This window comes from Lycorma delicatula, chromosome 5 (assembly GCF_047948215.1).
Source record: "Lycorma delicatula isolate Av1 chromosome 5, ASM4794821v1, whole genome shotgun sequence".
NCBI classification, from domain to species: Eukaryota; Metazoa; Arthropoda; class Insecta; order Hemiptera; family Fulgoridae; genus Lycorma; species Lycorma delicatula.
In genome coordinates, this window is record NC_134459.1 from 134,621,865 (window position 1) to 134,647,045 (window position 25,181).

The following is a 25,181-nucleotide window of genomic DNA, read 5'->3' on the forward strand; positions in this document are numbered from 1 at the left end:
TATAAGTAAATAAATAATTTTTTGATATCATCAAACCTCTATCTTCATGGAATTCTTGCTTGGGCCAATCTGCTTTAGTTTGTCCATCCTTTAAAATCTTAGTATCTAAATAAAACAAAATTCCCATTTCTCATGGATGTTTCTTTATCTTAATATTTAATCAATAACTTCTTTATCCTCATTATCGTCTTTTCTGTCCATTTTATTATTTATTCTTAATTTATTTTACTCTTATTACTCTTTCTTTCTTATTTATTTTTCCTCATCTTTTTCATGTTGTATTCTTATAATAACAACAACAACCTGATCTTGTACAAATTATATTTCACTCTACTCTCATAAATTTAAATTTTAGATAATACTAACATTTCTTATCAGAAGAGAAAGTACATAGTTCTTAAAATTAAGATGTTGAAGTTTTGTGTTTTTTTATCCTTCAACTCATTTAAAAATAATTCTCAAGCAAAAAACACGTGTTTTTATTATTGGAATTTATGTATATTATAAATCTGTGTGTGTGTGATAACATGAAACATAATAAAAATATTAGATCAATATTTAAAACATAACTTTTAATAAAAAGAAAACATCTGGTGGTGTGATGGTAATGCTATCAGTATTAAGGGTAAGTTTATTTTTTAAGATTAATTATAACGTAAGAAATGAATTCCCTAATGAGTAATGATAGAGTGTATTTATAAAGGACTGTTTCACAATGAAAGGGAGTAAGTACATCAACTTGTTGCTTTACCGCTATTTGTCCCAGTCTCTTAACAACTGTGACACATGTAAAACACCTGACCTACAAGCATCATCAGTCAGATTTGGTTTTTCTTTAATTAATGATGTTCATTAGACAAGCAGGTTCTGTGGTAAAGAGACTGATGGTGTTAATTATAAGGTTCTGAATGTACTGCATCATTTTCACCCAGTGCCTTAAATGATCTATTAGAATAATTTTTTTTATTATTAGGTTTTGTTTTATAAAGTATTATAAAAAAAAAAATTATAGCGAATGAATGAAGCCTCCATCTAGCCCTATATGGTTCTATACAGTCACCTGCCACTGTTTTAAATCTGATTGTACAATATAATTTACCTGACTAAGTTGAGTGAAATCAACCACAGCTCTTGGTATAAATCAAATTTTATGAATGCATTAGCTGTCATCTCTATAAAGTACAGATTATTCAGATCTAGCTGTGCATTCTAGATCATAATTTAAAATTTAGTATGGCTCATTAAATGCTAAATGTATGAATTTTATGCTATAATTATTCCCAGCTGCCAATCCAGTTCTAATAAGGACTCAGCATATCAGCGTATTCTCTGAGGAATGTATGAATCAACCGTCTTCATTTTGTTCTGATGACAGCAAAATATTTTAGTTAAGGAAGAGCTTGTTTGAGGCACAGTATATAACAAGGACACAGCCAATCATAAATTAGTGGGAAATTCAGTTCTGGCTGATTCATCAAGCCAAGGCTAAACTCTTCATCTGCGGAATAAAAGCTTATTTGGGGAAACCTATTACATGTATGTTTTCCTTTCATTTCAAAAGACGAAAATATTCCTTTAAAAATAAAATGTTCAACTACTGTTTTATTGTAAAATCAATATTTTAAAAAGTTTATGTAATCAATCTTATTTGACAAATTAAGATTATAAAAAAATATTTTTAGAATTAAAATTGATCTGTTGTTTTTCACTCTCTATTAGTCTTTCATATGGCTGTACATAAAGTATTTGAAGTAAAAGAGGTACTATTCATGGTTAATTTCTGTGAAAGTAAGAGATTCATTATGAATACAGTCCTGAGATGAACAAAAAGAAAATGTCACTTGTAGGACTGAATATCACTTGAATTTCGACGGACTATGTTAAAATTGAAGCCGTATATTTAGCTCTTTAAATAATCGGATAAACCGATTTTGATGAAATTTGACATATAAAGACTCGTGTATATGGGCAATTTGTTGGTAAAGGTTTGGGGTCAATATGTTCACGGGGTGAGGTAGATACTCGTACTTTCTTTGGGGTCGATATTCTCAAAAATTTGAAAACATAATCTTACTTTATATTAAGCTCAGTACATGCTTATCTTACAATTAAAAAAAAATTCCCCAAAAATAGAAAAAAATTTAATTATTGGATATTTTTTACCAAATTTTTTTATGTCTTCCTAATCATGGTACTAGTGCAAGTGGCCCAAACCATACTTTGGGAGCAATATTGGGGATGGGGGAGCCGATCAATTTTACAGTAATTTGATTGTATTTCGTTTTACTTCCTTGTACGAAGTAAAGGACGTATTGTAATCGCTAAAAATTCCGGTTTTCAGATTTCAACGGAAATATCCATTTTGATCATCCATCCTTGAATCCATTTTGACTAGGTTCTGTTTGACGTCTGTACGTACGTATATATCTCGTACAACTCAAAAACGATTAGCTGTAGGATGTTGAAATTTTGGACATTAGGACTGTTGTAACATCTAGTTGTGCACCTCCCCTTTTTATTGCAATCGACTGAACCAAAAGTGTCCAAAAAAGCCCAAAATCCAAACAAATTTTGATTTTTGACTTTTTCTTAACTGCAGTAATAAGCTCTCATTGAGAGGTTTTCAACTATATATCATAAGTGATACTTATTTTCATTCTTTCCAGAGTTATAACCAAATAAAAGTTTAATTAATGAAATATTTGGGAAGGGACATCGGTTCGAATCAGACATCATTTCCTTTTATTTAAAATTTTTTTTTTAAATTTAAATATATTGATTTATTAATAATTATTAACCTCTGTAAAAAAAAAAAAAAAACTTTTACGATAAATAAGAATTCAATAATAACAATAAAAAGAAAAATATATGAAAAAATATTAGAAGTTATTAATAAAATAAAATTTTATTAATTTAAAAATAATGTATATACATAATTTAATAGGCTTACAAGGAAGTCATATGTTGTGCACATCAGACTTTTTTAAACATCATTATTACTATTATTATTAAAATACCGATTTTTTAAATTTTTTGAACTTTTCCACGTATCATTATTTTTGCACTACATAAGAATTAATAACCAATGCCAGGAAAGTATGACTTCGTTATCAGATTTTTTCTTTCTTTTTAAATCTTTATTTTTATTTTTCAAATAAATTAAAAAGTTATACGTAATATATAATTCACATGCATAAAAGAAATTATTTGACTATATATATGTGCTTAAATTTTAAACAGATATATTTATTTTTCGAATTAGATATGTTATTTCTTAATTTAGATATCAAAACCTTGGATGAATGGTCAATTTAAAAAAAGTGCTACCTATAACATATATATATAAAACTCGTTGTTAGTAACAATGCTCATAAAATGAACATTTTAATTTATATTTCTTCTATAAAAAAAGGGAAAAGAAACAGAGTGATTTAAAAAGAAAGGTTATGCTTATATATATCTACATATAAAAAAATCAATGAAACTCTCGTGAAACCTCTTTTTTATGATCATATACAATTAATTTATATTCATTCATAATAACAATATAAAAATATATCATCGTAAAATAATTTTTTTTTTTTTTTTAGAGTAAGTGTTATAAAATATTTTGTTGATATAAGATTAATAATATTAAATTCATTGTGTTTATAAAAAAAATAATAAAAATAAGATACAGAGTATTTTATGTCAACATTCTTTTCTTGTTGAGGGGAAGAAGTTAGTTTAAAAAAAATAACTTTCTTTTCAAAAGATTTCAGACCGAAACATATGAGAGAACTCCTTGTATATTTTAATTTATTATATGCCCCAAAGATTTCCCACCCTTCTATTAGTATATATGAAAATAAAAAAGACACGCAGATACACTAAGACATGCGTAATATACATATACACAAATATATAATACACACGCAGGAGGTCCAATAAGTAATGGGACAGAAGACTCACTCCTCGTATTCATTTATAGAACAGAATACTCTTCCCCCTCTCTTTTACGAATGCACGCACATGGCAGGCCATCAGGGCCTTGGAGCTCCAGTAACGGTGTGACATGCCATGTGTATGTGTGTGTGGGGTTGTACTACTAATTGGCACTGACTAGGTAGATGTCAGTGCTATAACCAATGAGATGTAACGTATCTCGGGTGTATTTACGTTTCAGAACATTTTATCGATAAAAGTGCTGTGATATAATTAAAAGTGTTTAATAGATCGGGATTTTTTTTTGTATTTTTTTTTCTATAAGTTTTATTAACGTAATAATTACGTATTAAAAGAAATTAGTGCGGTGTACAATTGCAAGTTTTTTTTTTGTGCATATGTAAAGCTCTACGTTCACTAATACATAAATGAATATTTTTAATCAACCATAAATTAATGGTAAATCAATCATAATCTTTTTGTAACAACTGTTGTTTATTTAAAAAAAACCACGCGCACACACACAACACTCTTAAAAATTATAAAAGGCAATTCTTTTCTTTTTTGTTCCAATATTTATCTTTTTTTAAATACATATATTAAATATATAATCCTTTTTTAACATTCTCATTTTCAAAATCTAAAATTAAATTTTAATTTAATATAAAATACGAACAAATTTATTATATCTCTCATAGTTTATTGAAACTAAATTATGATAAAAATATTAAAGTGATATAATTAAATTCTATTCATAAAATTTTATTTTTGTATCTTTTTTTACTAATAATATTTAAAAGGAAAGGAGATTTTCAAAGTTTTGATAATCTTGTTAAAGAAAAAATAATAATATTAATTAAATGACTTATGAAAAGTATAATTAATTAAAAAAAAAAAAGAAGATGTTTAACAGTTGTAAAATTTGTCAATTGGTCAAAATAATATTAATTTTTTTTTTAATTTTTAATAATAGAAGATTATAAAAAAATATATTTGCATCTGTTGGGTTCACCTACATCTTAAAGCGCAAATGTGAGCTAAAAAAAACTGCTTTCATTTAAGCAAAATTACTTCACCTAAAAAAAAAAAAATAATAAATTTAATTTAACTAAAAATACAATATCATTAAGTGGTAAAAATATCTAAAAACTAATTAAGAAATATAATAGTAGTAATAATAATGATGTTTAAAAAAAGAAATGTAATCTAATTACTGTACATTTTTTATATTGCAGCTGTGTGACTTAATACAAAAATAAACGTGTAATTAACTAATCTTTGTATGTTGTAAAACTTTGATGAAAAAAAAATCATTTTAGAAAGTAAATAACGAGCAGGATATAAAATAAAAAAAAAACCCGATAATAAGATCAATCCTTTTAAATTATTGTATCAATATATTTTAATATTTTTTTCATATATAAAAGATTTAAAAAAAAATATATACTCGTATTTTTACTTTTTTTAAATTCCTTTGTAAGTCCTGTTATACTTGCAATTTTTTCCAGACAACGTGACGATCTTTTTTTTTTTTAAAAATTCGTTCTCTATGTATATCATTTGAAAATATTTTTAGATTTTTTTGGAATCATCATTGCTTATTATTGATATTATTCTGATATTTGAAAAATTTAAGAAAAGTAAGAAAAAACATACTATTGTATTTCAGGGAAGTTATTTATTATTTCTAAAAAGAAAAAATAAATTAGATTTTTTTTTACAATTTTTTTTTAAATTATTGATATTAGTTTCTTTATGTCCATTTGTGATTTCTCTTTACTTATTTTTATCACCTTTACAATATTATTAAGAATATTTTTTCCATGTGGATACGATTTTTGTAGTCCTATCTATATTTTAAATAAGAAAAATCTAAACAAAATAAAATTAACTTTTAAAAGATATATAACTGATTTAAAATATCCTGAACCAATTATAATAATAAAGATATAATAATTTCCAATTCTATAAATTTTAATTTTTTGAATTAGTCATGAAATTAATCTGTGGTTATTTATTTTTTTTTTTACATGGCGGTTGCAAACAAAATTAGAAATTCTTTAAAAAGCAATAAACATTTTTAATTTGTTTTTACTGCGAGTTTTCGAATTTTTTAATAGTTTTAAATCTTTATTTCAAAATGAAAAAAATATATAGAGTATAAATATTATTTAGATTTATATATGAGTAAGTATAATGTTTTTCCAAAGAAGAATATACATTTTATATCTTAAAAGAGTAAACATTTTATTAAAAAAATTATATGGTTTTTTGATGCGGGTTTCTTTAGGCAAGAAATGGCCGTAGGGGTCACATAAAAAAAGTTGAATTATATTTTTAAATTTGATTCGTATTTTCCTTTTATTTCTCGAATTGCCTTATAAATCTTCTTTATTATTCGAAATACAATATCTTTAGATGTCTTATTCATAAAAAAATAATATTTATTAACTTTTGTAATATTGTTTTTAATCCCTGTTTATTTGCTTAATTTTTATCTGTCTTTTTAAAATTAAAATTTTTGTTGTTTTTTAAAATTATTTAATATTTATTAAATATGACTTTCAAAATTATATATATATATATATATATATATATATATATATATATATTTAACTTAATGTTACAGGATTATTTAAAATTATATATAGGTTATATACAGAATATAAATGCAACTGTTTTTCATAATAATATTACTGATCAGTATAATATATACATTTTTTAAATCCTCATGAAGGATATTCAGTTGATAAATTAAAAAATCTTTTGGTTTTTAATGTGGAAAATACTGTTAATACATACCGCTTTAATGCTGTGACTTGTACCGCCTTAATTAGGTTGTCTGAATTGAATGATCTATGAGAAATGGGAACCGGTCTATGATTTTTGACAATTAGGACAACCTTCTGCTTAACTGAACTACTAGGATACTTAATTGAACTATTAGGATAACTACTTTAATTGAAATTGATAGTTTGACACTTATTTCATGAAAATCTATGTATCTGTTCCCAAGTTACAGGGGAAAAAAAGCAAATATTCCATCTAAAGACATTTTCTTCTTTGCGTTCAGTAGTCGGACAAAATTAATATTATTGAACAATAAACTTTAACTGTATTTAAAAATAAACGAGAAAATTGTGTATTTTTAATCAAATACATCTGAAAGTAACTTATGATCTAAGTTTCAAATTCCTTTATTAATTTACACGTAAATTGGGTTGTATTTGGACTATGTATGATTTTTTTAAATTTTAACTAATTATACACTCCATCAAAAGTAATAAAGCTAGTATATTTAAAAAAAACATTATTAAATAAAAAAATGTACAATATGTAATTTAAAAAAATCTATCAAAATAATGAGTCTCCCAAGAATGTCAAAAAAAAACTTTAATTCATTAAAAAAAGTAATATTATTAATAACCTGAGTAAAAATAAAATTAATGAAACAGCATAAAACCTTTTTCTATAATTTAAATTAAGAAAACTTATATAACTTGTATAAAAAATTTTAACTCAACGCAGTTGAAAAAAAAAAGTAGAAGTTAAAATATTTCTTTGATATAAATAATAACTTTAATGAACTTATATATATATATATATATATACTAGCATCCCCGTCGCGGCTTCACCCGTGCTGTATGATACTTGCGTTTCCCGTCGCGGTCCATTTTTTTTAAATTTATGTTTTTAGTCAAGTAACCGAAGGCAGGTGCAGCCATTTGCGTCGCACATACAGTAACAGTGGCAGTGGCTGTGTTGATTAAGCCGCCACGCCGTACACAGTTGCATCCCTTAAAAAAATGGAATTCATAAAAACTCGAAAATTATTTCTGATATTTATTTGAAGATATATTAATGCCCAAATCTGCTGAATATATTGTTTAGTGTGATTGAAAATGGGGGAAACATTTGTAAACATTGTTCAAAAGCTTTCTTCACGTCTTTCAAGGTTGAATTTCAAAAAATCTAGTAATTGGTTTTTAGATATTCAAATGACGATTACATACATCAATAATCAAGCTGCTATCTTTATTTTTTGCCGAAAAATTCAAAGAATATCCGTGTCTAAAAAAATTTTCAAAAATCCACTTTAACCCTTTAAACTCGGAATTTCCAAAAAAAAATTGAAATTAATTTTTAGATATTAACATGAAGATTATACACCAGAAATAAAGTTGATATCTTCATTTATTACCAAGAAATTGAAAAAAATTATAATTTTTATTGTTATTCAATTTAACTTTTTAAACTTGGAATTTCAAAAAATCCTTTCTTAGTTAGCATTTACACCGTAAGAAGAAAGTGGCGATATACAAATTTTCATGAATTTATCTTCAGTAGATTTTTCTTATGAATCACTCACGAAATTTTCTTTTATATATTCTAAAATGATTTTAAATTATTTATTTTAAAGGTTATATAAATTTATGAAAATATATTCCACAAACAATAAGAACTATTTTAATATGTTTTTCTTGATTATATAGAAGGTAAAAAAACAATTAAAATTGATAATGAAGTAATTATTTACAAGCCATTAAGAAATCTGAATAAAACTTTTAATTAAATTTTAAAGCATTTAATAAGAATTTTTTAATATTACCTTGAAAGATATTGATAAATAATCCGATTAAATAAAAAAAATTGTTTATTAAATTTACATGTTTTATGTATAAAAATAAAAATAGTGTAAAATATCTTTGATTATAAATTCGTTTTTTCAGTAATTAAATTATGTATTATTAAGCAATTAAAATACATAATTATTAAAAAAAATAATAATAAAAATTATGTATAAAATTAAAATTATCGTCAAATTTAGTGAAAAACGTATAAAATACATAAGTGCTGATCATAAGTGATTTGATTAATCGAGTTTCAGATTAACACGATTATATTTAATCAAAGTATTATTATAATGCATATTAGTGTGTTACAATGCATATAAAAAAATAACTTTCTTTGTTTTGCTATTTATTTTACGTATAATATAAATTTATCCCCAAGAAAAACAAACCACGTGTAACAACTTTACATACTATTATAGAAAATTAGACTGAGTTGATTATTTTAATATTTTATAGATTTTCCAGTCGGTAAGATAGAAAAACTAAGATGGATAATCAAAAATGGAAGAAAAAGATTTAATGCTAAACATGAAAAACTTTAGATTTATTTTGCAGGATGATGCTTAGTAATTTCACATTATTTATTTTTATTATAAAAAAAGTTTATTTTTTAATTTACAACTGAATATATTTAATTTTGGTCGTTTTGGTAACAATAGCAATTGTTTGTTAATGTGGAGAATAAACCCTGGAACAAAACAAGAAGTTTTTTATACCAAACAGATTGATTTTGATAATAAAATGAAAAACCATCAGTTTTAGGTTGATTTTGATTGAATCAACCTAAAATTATCAATTTTAGATTGAATAGTACAAACGTTAGGAATTAATCAAATTTTTTTAGTATCACAAAAAAATTAAAAAATAAATTTCATTGTACTTTTCAACTGAGAAAAGCGATTACAAATCTCTTACAATTATCGTTATTCTTACACACAGATTTATTATAATCACGAGAATTGTTAATGTACTATCAAGGTAACTTACCCTTCCTGTAAACTGATTCGTTATAAATCTCTAAAATTGTTATCGCACGTTTTTATATAAAGTCTTTTTTCTCTTTATATTTAAACCTTTACCACACTGATTACTACTACCCTTTTCCTTTTAACTTAATTTCATTTACAGCCTAAAAAAACTATTTTTATCCAGACTTCTTATTAAAGCAAATGATTTGTATATATTGTCACCAATGACTTCCATTTATTAGAAATTCTGTTAAATTTGAAATTATATTTATAATTAAATTTGTGATTTTCTTTTAGATATTTTAATTATATTTGGCTAAATAAAAAAAAACATTTTATTCTAATCAATATATAATATATGAATCTTCAGGAACGGGTAGGTGTGCTCTATGTATAAAAAAAGGAACTGCCTTAGCATTTGCTTGGATAGATCAAAGGAAACCGTGATTAGAATTTGATCAGGGTGCATCACAGAATACATAATAATTATAAGATAAAAATTAAATGTGATTATAGTTCATATTAATTACTAAAATATATATATAAATAAAAAAACGATTTTAAGGTAAATACATGAATATATTAAAAAAAAAAATTATAATAAAAACCTACAAAATAATTTACGTTTAATTATAAAATGATTTTATTATTTATTGTTAATTTTATCTGTAAAGAAAGGCAGTGAAAAAAAATTGCTTAAAAACTTACACATTGATTCATATAACAGTAGTAATACTAATAAAAATTGTACAGTAATAAACAAGCAGAATTTTATAATTTGTAGCCGATTGACTACTTAATCAGCATATCAACTTTTAGTAAATTATTTTCTGATATCGGTTAAAAGTTAATAAAATATCTATAATGAAAGAAATAATAAGAAATTTATCCTGTGTGAAGAATTAAGTTAAAACATTTTAGTACCTTATTAATTAAAATTTAAAAATTTTGTAAAATCAGTATTCTTGTAAATCATATTTATTTATTTATAAAAAAAATTAAAACATTTTTCTTTTTCATGAATATCAGATTCAAACTATTTAAAAACAAATTAAATTAAGTTTAAATTTACAGGATAATACTCTTCAAAATTAATTTACTCACAAAATTTTTGTTTTTTTTATATTTTCATATGACTATTCTAACTAAATAATTTTTAATTGTTTTACTTGCATTGTGTTTTAATGGATTTAATATTTTTTATTAAATACAATAAAATAAATTTAATCGTAATATGTGATGCATATTACCCTTATTTTGCAGTTAGTAAAAATTAAATATTTAAATCGGTTAATTTTTCTAAATTAAATGATAGAAATGTATTCTTACACATTTGATAAAGGTCGTACCTATTCATCGGAAGTGAAGTGAAAATTGCATCGGATTATGGACACAATACAATTAAAAGTTTAATTATTTTGAATAAACTTCATTTGAAGGGGAACTTTTGAAAGTTTTGTATATAAACTATATATTTTAAATAATAACAGGAAGCAGTGTTTTGAAGTGAATAATAAGTTAGAATACAAAAAGGACAAGGATAAAGATAGGAATAAAAAGAAATAAAGAAGAGAAGTCCTTGTTATGCAACAACATGACGTCATGCTTCATTCTTGTTGTATACTTCTTTAGCTGGATCCTTTGGGACTTCCAACAGTCCCTGGCTGATGACGTATTAGACTTCCAGAAAGAACGTAAGTCCTAGAAACTTCTTTAAAATACAATATTTCATATTTCGTTCTTGTAGTACGTAGTTTTTACTCATGCATCTACTTTCATTACAATCATCACCGTCGTTTTATACATATACCGTCACCGACTCCACTGAATACTAATGATCCGTTTCTATAACCTCTTTATGAATAGCTCTGTTCCATTTACTTTCTTTTATTTTTATTTTTTGAAAAAATCTTAAGACAATAATAAAACGGAACGGATGTATTTTACAATAACCTACAAATATTAGAATGATTATTTTTTTCTAAAAAGTAAAACAAAAGTATTTGAGAACAACTTTTTTTAAAAAAGAACAAAACCTAGCCTAATTAAAAAATAAACAACTCTGAACGCTAATTGAAGATTATTCATGGTATATTTTATGAGATATATTCAAATGATAATTACTTAACTTTAAAATTTTAAAAAGAAAAGTTAAAAAATTAAACTGGTGGCTTGGTCGAAAATCTAATTAAATATCCAACACACTAGAATTAGTTAAATATTTAAATTTTTGCATAAAATAATACAAATAAATAATAGTAATTTTATTAAAATAGTTTTATTCTGTAACAATTAGAGTGGAAAAGTAATGAATGCTTCTTTCTTATTCTACATTAACGAAACTTACTGTAAATTCTAAACAATCTGTTACACTATAATAAACCTTGCATAATTTCTGTTGCGATTTTAATTATATTTAATTTTTATGTAAATTATTTCTGCTTAAGATATGAAATAAAAAAAATTATAACAATAGATTAAAATCTCCAAGTACATCAATTACCAATTTAAAACATAATTGTATTTTTCTCTTTCTAGAAAAAAAAGGATGGGAAAAAATGGGAGTTACCATTTTTTTCATTATGGAAGATTAATACTCCAACAACATTAGATGATATATTTTATTTACTGTTTTTTTAAAAATACTTTTTTTTTAATGCTTTTATTAAGAATTGTATCAACAATTATAGTCATTAGCGACTACCGTAACACTATCATGTAGTATTATATAAAACAACAAAAATAAACAATAAAGAAGAAACATAGACAAGTGACAACAATAAATACAAAAGAAAATTCATGAAGCACGCAAAAATCGCTAAATCGTATTCTTCATTCCACTGTAGGAGAGAGAAATCGCAACAGACGTTTTATACCTTCGTTCTGGTTTAATAGAAATTTCATATCCGTACCCAGTTCTAAGTTTTGTCGGATGGTTCCAAAGATTGGGCAATCAAAGAGCAGGTGGTACACGGACCATTTGACCTTGCAAGACTCACAGATCTTCTGAGGAGAGCCAAGTAGGTGAGTGTGGATATGCCTGGTGTGTCCAATCCTTAGCCGAGTTAAGATGACTTGGTCTCTTCTGTTGCTCGGGGAAAGAAGTTTCTCGAGCACATTTTCCCGGATGGTATGTAATGCCGTGGGAGGACTCAAAAGCCAGAATATATTCCACTGAGCCCGCAATTTTATACGGACTGATCTCATTAAGTCTTTCTCACATGTCGATTGTACTGGGATGCCATTTATTGCAGCTCTCTTGGCAGCCTCATCTGCTGTTCGTTCCCGAGGATGCCACAATGGCCAGGGACCCAACACTATTTTGATTAAATTACGATTTTAATCAGTATTCTTTTTGAGTTACTAATCTATACAGGTATTTTCTTATTGTCTTCCCCTTTTTTTAAAAAAAAGAAAGTATTTTTGACAAAATTTTCTAAGATCTATTTGTTTTTACTAGTAGATTTAAAAAGGTTAGCAAGTATTTTTTTATTAAATGGTTATATTAAATTTGATAAATATCCTAGAAAATTATAAAAAATATCTATTAGATTTTTATCAGTAAAAGCTATGCTTTATAAAAAAATACAGAAAAATTAGTAGTTGTATGTTGGGAGTGGCACAGATAATTTTTTTTTTAAACTTCCTGGACTATCGTCAGGTATTACTTCAGAGGATGAGATGAATGGCAATTTTTTAGCGTATGAAAATGCCACGCCTGACCGGGATTCAAACCCGGGACCTCCGGATAAAAGGCCGAGACGCTACCACTCGTGCCACGGAGGCCGGTTGGCACAGATAGCGGGATATCGATAATACGAGATAAGACAAACTAGTTAATACTAACAGATCTCTACATTTCCCCATTCTGTTATTTGATTCTTATTAACAACAGACAGATCCTGGGTTAGGGATCCAACAATATGATAAATTACAGCTTCGTTCATGAACTCATGGCACAAACGAGTTACCTTCTGCTCAAAAATTAAAAAATCGCTGGATATCGTGAGATTTCTGGAATATCATGCAATTTAATAAATTAAGTTGTGTTCCTTTTTTCCTGAAAAGAAAGAATATAAAGATTGAAATAAAGTTATGGATAATAGCAATTACATTACCAGATGGAATACTACAGATGCATGTGATGGACTACACTAGAATCTTAATTTTCACATTGGTTTTCTAATTTCGTTTTTACCTCTATTACCGAACTTTATACAAATTTGATAACAGTACACGAGAGCCTTTCTAAAAGTTCTCGGCCTGACCAAGAGAAAACACAGAGATTTTTGAAATGTCATTTTTAAATTTTACAGCGTATTCATCTTGAAATTCGATGCATTTAGACTAACGACTATCCATCTTTTTAATCCCCCTTTTTATTGTGATTTGTCCAACTGTGCAAAAGAAGCAGTTGATTCAGCTTTAACCTCATTATTTGAGGTAAATCTTCCTCAGTTAACCATTTCTTCAGCTGCTTATGGAAGGGCACTTGGAAGTATAGTTATGGAGTTTTGCAGCAACAACCGCGTGTATGCAGGCACATTATCATGTGAAAGAACATTTTCTTATTGACCAGATGTGGACGTTCAATCTGAATAGAACCCTTCAAATTGGTTCAGTAGTGAAACATTATACTCCCTGGCGATGATCCTGTCTTCTTCTTCCACATAGTCTAAGAGTGCAAGCACAACATGAGATATTTTCAAAAAACCGTAGCCCATGGACCTTCCCTATTGATAAAACCGTTATCACATCTTTTGCCGGTCTCTGGCATGTATTGGTGAATAAGTGTTTCATCTACTGTTATAAAAGGTTGAAAAAACTCAGTGAAATTGCGTTTAAATAAGTTTAAACATCCTCTAGAAATGATCAATCAAAAGCGTTTTTGATCGATCGTTAACTAACGAAGCATTCTAAGAGTAAAAAGTTTTTTCATACCCAAAACATCGTGTAAAATGTCGTGGACAAGATCTACGAGATTTTTTCGATGTCAGCAATCTCGCATGACTTCAGTCAGCGATCATTTAATGCGAGGTTGTGATTTCGTTGATCGTTGCGGTTTTTGTGCGTTCTGAGCGTTTATCATCCTGAATGGATGTACGACGTTTTTTTAATTCAGCAGCCCACTATTTTACCTTTAAAAACAAAGTGGTGTATCCTTTAAAGTGAGATTTAACTAAATATGTATGTCAGTCGGTGTTAAACGTATTAAAACGAAGTATATTTTTAACAACTTGAACTTCAATTTTATCCATTTTTCAGAATATAGTAATACTTATTTGCTTTATTCGGTCGCCACAACAGGCAACTAAACGGACACGTCTGAAATTTCACAGCACGCCTTCAAAAGGATTTTACTTGTATTTAAGAATAGTTATACTATTTTTGATAGGAAACTTGTCTCATATAATGTTGCCAACAACTATTTAGTTAGCGCAGTTCACACATAAAGAACCTGATATTGTGTTGTTTTAATTTCATGAAGACTGTTGAACTTCTTTTAAGAAAGTTATAATAAAAATTAATGAAATTTAAACATCCAGAATATTAATGAAACTTACATAATGATTTCCTTAAATCTTAGTGAGTAAAAAACTAATGCTACAAGGCCCTGGTCTACATTCATTTAAAATTATATGCACTATTAATATTTTTATATCTCTTTAACAAACAAAACTGTCATACAAATCTGAAGCTGTGCAAGATTAACTTCTGAAGTGTATATGAGCTTATAACTTCAAAGTAAATCAAAGGATTTATTAGAATATTATTATTTTTAAATTAAAAATATCTAAATAAATAAAAATGTAAATGTTGGTTTGTTTAAAATCTTAAATCTCCGAAAGTTTTTCATCGATTGCTTTGAAATTTTGACACAACGTTTCATTCGAATACGCGCGTGTTTTTATATATCTAAGATGCCACACCTGTGACAGGTAAAAACATCTGTTGGACGTAAAAGCAACATACGCTATACAAAATATTTTAAGATTCCGATATGTGTTCGCTGTAGACTAAAAACTACTGGACCGATTTACGCACGGAGAAAAGGAAGAAGGGGAAAAAATAAAAAAAAGGTAAAAGAGAAGAGGTTAAAACGGGAAGAAGAAGTAACGGAAAAAGGGAAAAACGAGGAAAAGAAAATGGAAAAGGGAAAGAAGAAAAAAGAAAGGGAAAAGTGGGAAAGAGGAAAGGGAAACAAGGGAAAGGAAAGGAGGAAAAGAAAGGGGAAATTGGAGAAGGGAATGCGAATATGGTAAAAATGAAAATGGGAAAAGAAAATTAGGGGAGAGGGTAAAAGGGAGAAAGGGAAAGATTTAATTTTATGAAGTTCCGTAATGTCTATTTTTTTAAAAGTTTTTTATAAAACGTTCAATTGTGTTCATTTAATCTATATATATTTATAAATCGTTCCCCGACTATTATTTTTCTAGATTTCAAATAAAATGTTTTAAGATTAATTTTTTTGGCATAAAAATTAAATTTCCTTTAGTCAATCTTTCTAATCGATTCCAAAACGTCCAATAAATACTTTTTGTAGATTTCTAGTATATGTTTGTGTAGACTTGTGACCATTATTTCTCAGATAAATTTTTTTTGTTGATATAACAAAAACAAACAAAAAATATTATTTTCTAATCTCTGCAGAATTTATTGTTGTCAGCTTACTATTATTTTATATTAATTAATTTATTGGTGGAATTTGCATATCTTGCGATAGTGTATCTTTCAGTAGTGATAGTGATCTCCACTATAGGTTAGGTAGATTCTATTGTTGACCAAGGGCGCTGTTAATTAAACATTTTAGACGCGATTTTAAAGTTTTTTTTTTTTTTAATGATGTATCCATGATTTTAACATTATAAAATTCCTTTAGTTATAATTAAAAAATCTGTCTAGGTCCTATTATGTTTGAATGGATCATTCCGGAGGAACACATTCTTTGTATTAAAAGAAGATTGCAGACTGGGGATGTAAAGTTTTACCAACCCTTCCCCCTTCTTTCTGAGTGGTATTCAACAGTATGACAAATATAACCAGCCTATGGTATAAATATGGGAGGAATTATGCCAAATACTTGATTGTAATATTTGAATGTACTCATATACTCATATTAAGTAAAAATTTATTTTCAATATGAGTTCATTAATATTTGGCTTTTAAAATGTAAATTACCTGTAATTCTACATATGTAAAACAAAAGATATAAACTATAAAGTAACTAAAAACATATTAATTAAATAAACAAAGATTTTTTGTTATTTTTACAACTGAAAATTATAGTATTTATTTTAGTACTAGAGAAACAAATTATTAAGAGAAAATATTGATTGTAAGATATATTCATTGTTAACGAAGCTGGTAATTGTACCAATAAAAAACTATTTTTTTAAATGAATATTATTGCATATTCAGTTTAAATAATACATACTTACCACTTAAAATTTAAAAGCTATGAATATGTTCTAAGAAAAAATTTTAAAAGTAATAAAATTTATGCCATTTCAATTATTGTGAATGAACTGATAACAAAAAATGTGATGTGAATGAATAGAAATGATATTTATCAATTATTTCTATTAGAATAACTTACATTTCTTTTATTATTATGTATTATGATCGAAAAAAAATTGTAGTACTTATCTAAGTAAACGTTGCATTATTAATTAGTAAATGTTATGATGATGTAACAATATTAATGGATATATTTTAAGATAAAATATTCTGCTTGATAAACTGTTCTGGAATAATAGACTTAAATTGTAGCATGATCTTAATTTAATGATACATCAATTGCATTTTGCTTTAATAATTTTATTATACAGAAATATAACTTTGATGCAAAACACACACACACACACACACACACACACACAAAGTATAAAAGTGTAAATTTAATCTCGACTTAGTTCTTAATTCTACATCTTCATTATCTTGTTTCCTTTTAAGTTTTTTCTTATTTTATATTCGTAGTTTTATCTTAATAAAAAAATAAAATAAATTAATTCCGAATATCTTAGAACTCAACTTACACTTTTCTATTTGTAAGATTCTGTCAAAAAAATTCTCTATTACTTCCTTGTACGAAGTATTGTAATCGCGAATAATTTCGGTTTTCAGATTTCAACGGAAATATCCATTTTGACTAGTTTCATCCTGACGTCTGTACGTACGTATATATGTATTTATCTCGCATAAATAAAAAAATGATTAGCCGTAGAATGTTGGAATTTTGGATTTAAGTGTTGTAACATCTAGTTGTGCATCTCCCCTTTTGAGTGCAATCGATTGAACTAAAAGTGTCCAAAACTGCCCAAAATTCAAACAAATTTGGATTTTGGACTTTTCCTTAACTGCAGTAATAAGCTCTCATTGAGAGCTTTTCAACGATACATCATACATAAGTGGTACTTATTTTTATTGGTTACAGAGTTATAGACAAATAAAGTTTTAATATGAAATATTTGGATCTTAGGGGGAGGCTCGGTTCTTCATCTCCTCATTTTTTAAAACTTTTTTTAAATTTAAATATATTGATTTATTAATAATTATTAACCTGTCATTATAACAAAAATTACGATGTAATAATTCAACAATAACAATTAAAAAAATATATATATATATGTGTGTGTGTGTGAAAACAGTCACAAGTTATTAATGAAATAAAAATTTTTGTACTTTTCATTTAAAAAAAAATTGTGTAAGTAATTAAATAGGCGTACAAGGAAGTCATGTGCTGTCTACATCAGATTTTTTAAAAATTTCCTTATCTATCATGTGACTTAATTTTTTTTTTTAACCTGTGGGACCACCGTTAGGTTAGAGTCAGAGTATGAGATGAATGACAATTTTTCTAGCGTATGAAAATGCCATGCCTGACCAGGATTTGAACCCGGGACTTCCGGATGTAAGGTCGAGACGCTACCATTCGCTCCACGAGGCCGACTGACTTAATATTTTACCTTCTCTCAAAAACATATTACATATTACTTTTGTCTTTTTAATTTTTTAACAGCAAATTTTGCTCCAATAAAGAGCTACATTAGAATAAAATATTAATTTTTGTAATTCGTGTTGTTTTTAATATTTTTATTTTCTTTTATTTTTAAACAAGGATATTTCATTTTAGATGAAATCTCTCCACTTGAATTATTCTGCTGCCTTTTCTACTTCGTCTGTCTTTTAAAATTATACTGTCTGAAACTTCTATTGTTTACTTTGTGGTATACTTTCTATATAAATGTTTAAGTAACGAAATTATGTTTGTTTAAAATTTAATTTATCCTCTAGAAAACTGTTCATTCATCCTTCATGAATATTGATCCTCCATAAAATTCATTATTACGTGCTTTCCTTTAACTTAAAATAGTTTAACCCTGTCCTTAAATCTTGCAACCTCAATTAAAGTCATTTCCCGACATCATACAACGATAAAATTTTACGACACCAACGTAAGTCGGGTGACAATCATTTCATTGCTAATTTAATATATTTCAATATTTTGTATTTAGAACATATATACTCGTACATAAAGTTGTCATATATACAAACAGAATATCTTAAAGAAGGAAGCTGAATCGATAAAATGTAGCTATCGATCCAGTTGACTTTGACTATCGAGACAGTATGAGTAGATCAGATAAAAACATAAGTAATAAAATAAATAAATAAATAAAAAAAAAACTAAAAAAAAAACAATTTGTAATAAAAAGTAAAAATTGTTTTGTTTTTAAGAAAATTACTTTAAAATATTTTTTTGTTTATGAATGACTAAAAAGAAGAACTTGGCGCGTTGTCAAATACAAATATTTTATAATTAGAGCGCGCCCCACGCTTTTCTTTTTAATCATGCATAAAAAAAAAAAAATTAAGTAATTTTTTTGCAAAAAACTTCTTTAAAGTAATTTTCTTGAACAGAAAGTCCTGTTTTTAAAAGCTTTTTAATTTTAATTTTTTCATAGTTTCAGCGTAAAAAAAAAAATTAGTTAACACTTTAATTTTATATTTTTAGGCTTAATGTGATTTTAAAGCTTTATTTAGTAATAGTTTCTGTGTTGATACTTTCGTATAAATTAATAATTATACAATTTTTTCTCAAATGAAATTTTAAAATGTCAAATGTACTTTAATTGCAGAATTTTATTTTTAAAAATGATTTTATAAAATTTCAACCATTCAGTCATTATTATTATTTACTTTTTTGATTATATTTTGTAAATGTAATCTCTATTGTTTTAAGGGAATTAAAAATTAAAAAAAAAAAAAAAATTACTTTTTAAGAATTGAGTTTTGAATGAAGAAAATGCAAGGATAAGATTTAACTTGTCTTTTATTCATATTCTCTTTTCAATCATTTTTCTTATTAATATAATTACTGTTTATTTCTTAATTCTATTTCATAATTGTTTGTAGTGGTTTTTATTGTTGTATTTTTTATCCTTATTTGTTCTTTTATTATAGATTGTAAAATTTTTACTATTATAATTAAAATTTATTTTTTGTAAGTAAAGTTAACACTTACGTTATTAAGTAGTTAATATGTTATTAAGTAGTTAATAACACTGGGAAACAAAAAATAATTTTTTTTATTGTCAGGAAGAAAAATATGTATTTCTGACTCTTTTTCTCCTAAATTCAAATATGATGTCGGTTATTCGCCATCACGCAAGGTTTCCGAGAGACAGGCATTTATAATTTCAAACATTTTAATACTTTCCTTTACATATTTATATTTTGTTATTATCGTTTAAATGTTGGAGCTTTAATGTATTTAATAGGATTTTTTAAATTTAAATATTCGGTTGGGCTTCGGTTGGATTTGTTCGGATATTTACAGTACACTCCTTTATTATGCATTCGGTAACTGACGATTTAGCGGCTCCTTACACGTCACTCGGCTCCTTTCGGATACACTCGGCTCCTGACGTAGCAGCGGCTCCAGCAACATTATTTAAGAAAGTCCATCGTCATTCTTATTGCCCAGACGGACTGAAGGGGAATAACCCCTGGAGTACGAGGCTCAAAACTTAGTCTTCCACGGTAAGACCCAGTGAATAATATTCACGCTGGTCCATACGGATAGAAACGCAAATGAACAAATCCGTCCATAAATAAAACTTAAAATTTATAACCGCCACTAAACAACCAATGAAACCCGCCCGATAATAGAAAGATACAACAACGGACATTGTCCAGGCTCTGCGATCTGTAGGGAGAAATATTGAAACTCCCGCCATTCTTGCGTTCCGTTCCGTTCTTATGGTCATTCATTCTTCAGTCATCACTCTTGTTTAGCTCCAGCCAGTTGGCAATCGCATTATTCTTGTAAATCACATTCAGTAACAGTTCCAGTTCATAATTCAATTATAATAATAACATATAAATAATTCATTTAATATTTCAGATGTATTAAACATTCAATTTATACATAACAAAAGTATTTTCAAATATAATAAAAAATTGACAATAATTTCAACTTATAACTTTAATTATTTAAGAATCAGCGCCGAACTTCATCTGTTCATACAGAATCCTTGGATTCTTTTAGCTTGCCTATTTGTGGATATTCTTGTAATTTTACCATAAAAGGATATTCTTCTTTTCCTAAAGGTGGTTCTGAGGTTTTTTTTTATGTGATGCAGTGATTCACTGGATCTTAATCTGTATTCATTCTGTTCTCTTTTTGAACCTAGGATCTTCCTTTCTTTTTCAGTCCTTGAAGCAGTCTTTTATTGTTCATAGATATGCATTCTATTGGGTACAAATTTTCTGGTATACTGTCTTATCTTGAGGTTTATCGAAATGAATTTCTTGCTGTATATGTCAAAACCAGCTGGTATGCCAATTTCATCTTTCTTGCTCTTTCTTTCAGTGATTCTTTCTGCAGATCTGTTGGTGTTATTATTTCACCTAGATATAGGAACTTCTTGACTCTATTGATCTTGTTGTATTCAAAATTTTGCACCTCTGTCAGATATTTCTTGTCTTGAATCATTTTTATTTTTTTCATAAGAAATCTGTCTGATATTCTTTTATTGATATTTCTTTTATGATATTTCATGTAGTGTTTCTATTTTGTTTTTTGGTTGTTCCTATGTCCTCTGCCAGTATCACCATAGCAGTGTTTTATTAAAAAAATATAATTTTTGTATACAGAATCATTAAACACTTCAGGAATGCAGAGAATATATAAAAAGATTAAAAAATTTATCATTTTTTATAAAGTCAGTTTTTCTGAAATGAATAAACATACAATTCGAAATACCAGTGAATGGAGTAAATTATTACTCATTTCAACCTATTAATTTAAAATTAAAAGAAATAATTAATAATTTAAAGTTAATAATTAATGATCAATTAGTTTGTTACTTAAAGTTAGTTTTGAAATTCATTAACAGAACCACTTGGTTGTGGAATAATGAACTAAGGTATTATAATCGATAGTTGCAATGAAATAATAATAATAATAATATTAATAATAATAATAATAATAATAATAATAATGCTCTGAGGTAGATAATTCCCACGTCCGGAAGACAACATCTACGTTCCACGTCCAGGGCGGCAACAGCTGTACTTACGTACATTACACATAGCTGGCTAACGGGGTTCCGAGTAAATTCTTCGGTTATGCTTTTTTACGTTTGACCTGTTTCCAACTTCAGGTCACTAAACGGACTGGATTTTTCGGCTACCTGCAGGAAATGGAATAATAAACGATTTTGGAAATGGACTCATACCACTCTGGCGATGTGGCGGCCAGGGTCAATGTTATTGCAGGTGTAACGGAGACCCTTCCGTTGTCCACATGCCCCCTGCGATGCCAAGCATGTAGCAATGGTGCTCATGTATGTCGGTGCATGGGAGCTCTGAAAGCTTCGGTGAGTAGGAGCCTGGAGGACATATGCCGGTTCCATCGGAGTACCGGATCGGACTTCCAAAGTTAGTAGCACTGGAGTGGGGGTGTACCCCGGCGGCTAGCCTTGCTACAGAAGGGATAAACAAAATGAACATACTTGAACAACAACCTAACGTGGCAGAGGGTGCACGTAAACACCCTCGTTTAGAAACCTCCGATTCGCCACAAGCGAAGAGGAAAAAGAGCAAGGAGTCAGATAAAATCAAGAGAGATCCTGACAAAATCAGTAGGGAATTGAGAAAGTCGTTGTTTGGAAACATTGCTCCCAAAACAAGATTTTTATTCCAGGAGAATGGAAACTTTCAAAAAGTTTGCCCATTTTTAATCGCAAGAGAAATAAAAAATTGTGCTGGTGGTCCTGTTAAGGAAATTCGTAAAACTTTTAACGGATTGCATGTCGAAACCATCAACGACATGCAAAGCCAGAAAGTTCAGGCTTTGAAGAAGATCGGTGAATTTGCGGTTTCTGTCCAACCGCATAGCACACTTAACTCATCCAGAGGAGTTGTTGTTTGTCGCGATCTTCTTAATTGTACAGAAGAAGAAATTGTACAAGAAATGTCGAGTCAGGGAGTGACTCAATGTCGCAGACTAACCATGCGAAGAAATGGTGAAGTTGTTCCTTCGGCTTCGCATGTTTTAACATTTAATAGGCCGAACCTTCCTGAAAAGGTACGAGCTGGCATCCATCGGCTTGATGTACGGGCATTCATTCCGCAGCCGATGAGATGTTTTAAGTGTCAGCGATTCGGACACACAGCAGCTAGATGTGAAGCGCAGGAAATATGTATATGTGGAAAGATAACACATGAGGGTGACCCATGTAAAGACCCTCCAATCTGCGTTAACTGTAAAGGGCATCACAACTGTCGTTCAAGGAACTGCCCTACAAATAAATTAGAAATAGCCATTCAGGAAGTTAAAACGCTTTAGAAGTTCAGTTATCCTGAAGCGAAGAAAATTGTTAATTAGCGTACACCACGACCATCGACTTCTTATGCAGAAGCAGCGGCTGCCCCTTCCACATCTAAAATTAATGTGGAGCAGTTGCTTAACACGATGGCACCAAGTCTTGCGAGAATGATTGAAAGAATCATTGATTCAAAGATTGAGTCGACTCATCAGAGAAAACAAAGTAAAGATGAGACGGCTCATCCCCGGACTGATGCCGTTGACATGAAAGACGCACCAGCGCCGTTTAAAAAATCAGCCAAATCTGCGATCGTAAAGCCAACAACTAGCGTAAAAATTAAAAATCTTGATTTATCTGACAAACAGAAACAGATCACACCGTCGACTAGTCACAACCCTAAAGAAATTGTGACAAGAAAATCCGAGTCTACCGAAATGTTATTTAACTGTTTTTTGTTAGCTTTTTTCAACTGGTTAATTTGGTCGATTGCTTCTTGTTTTGATTCTGCAAAGTGCTAAGTCATCAGCAAAAGTTAGACATTTAATCTTGACTTTCTGGTTTTTTGTTCGTATTTTTGCACTCGAGTCATTATTTTCACAGAACGTTTTCATGACTTATCTAAAACCAAGTTAAAAATCACTTGTTTTCAAATTGATCATCTCCTTAGTTTAGGCCTGTTTTTATTTGAAATGGTTTGCTGACTTCACCTAGAAACTTGACTTTCGGCACAGTACTGGTTAGAATGAGTTTAATTAAATTTATCGTATTTTTGCCAACTTGGTATTCTTTTAATGAATGGTTTCTCTTTCAAATGAATCGTAAAATATTTGAAAATCAATGAATGAAATAAAGATGTTTTTTGGCTTTGTGCTGTAATACTTTCTATATCATTTTTAGACTTAGGATTTGTTCTGTACAAGATCTATTTCTTCTGAATCCACCTTGATATTTGCCAAGCTTTGAGTCGATCTGTGGTTTAGGTATGTTAAGAAGTAGTTTAAAAAATATTTCACACGTGACAGATAATAGAAAGATTCCTTTAGTTACTGATCACAGTTTTGAGCCTTTTTACGATGCAATGGATGAATTAATGCGGCAAGCTATTAATTTATTTTATAATTACAATCTACAAATATTTCTAAATGTACTTTAGGAATACAGATTCGATTAGATGGATGAAATTATAGATAAAAAATAATATGACAGTCACTGGCCTGGAATCGAATCCGAGATCGTAATCTCAGTTTTACATCCCAGTTAATCATGCTAACCAATTCGTAAAACTGACCAACCATTTAGAGTAAATCAATCTTTAATTGAAATTTTTTTTAATTACAATAAGTATACTATTTAATTTAATTTTTATTAATTAATATTTTGCTTATTTTATGACCTGCGTGACGTTACAAAACATTAGTGTAGTTATGATTTTAGAAGTATAAGAGTACACCATTAGTGGCCTTGTCATTTAATCGGTGACTCATACAATATTTCACACCCTAAACTATAATATGAATGAATTGTTTTCAACCAATAATCTTTTACTATTTCTCTCCCTTTATATACTAACTAAAATAAAGACATTTACTTCATAGTTGTTAGTAGTTTCCTTGATTGAGATATCCGGTCTCTGGTAGTAGTTTATTATTGAAAAAGGGGATGTTGTAATGTTTTACACTTGTTTTAAATTAACTGTTCAACACTGAATATAAGGGTCTCGGCATTCGAACTGTATAATCTAAATATATTTCTATGTTTAAACAAAAATAATAAAATGGTTTTTTTATTTTATAATTAATGGGTAGGTTAAAAATGAAAAT

The 25,181-nt window shown here is 27.7% G+C and overlaps 1 protein-coding gene across 1 annotated transcript in view; it reads left to right on the top strand.

The window, feature by feature from the left end:
• The first annotated feature begins 4,066 nt into the window (after window positions 1–4,066).
• The window catches only part of side (motor axon guidance molcule sidestep), a 458,315-nt gene continuing 437,200 nt past the window's right edge, over window positions 4,067–25,181 (top strand). The window contains exons 1-2 of the mRNA XM_075367132.1: window positions 4,067–4,383; window positions 10,869–11,220. Of these exons, the coding sequence (XP_075223247.1) occupies window positions 11,121–11,220 (100 nt within the window). The 5' untranslated portion in view covers window positions 4,067–4,383; window positions 10,869–11,120. The remainder of the gene's footprint in view (window positions 4,384–10,868; window positions 11,221–25,181) is intronic.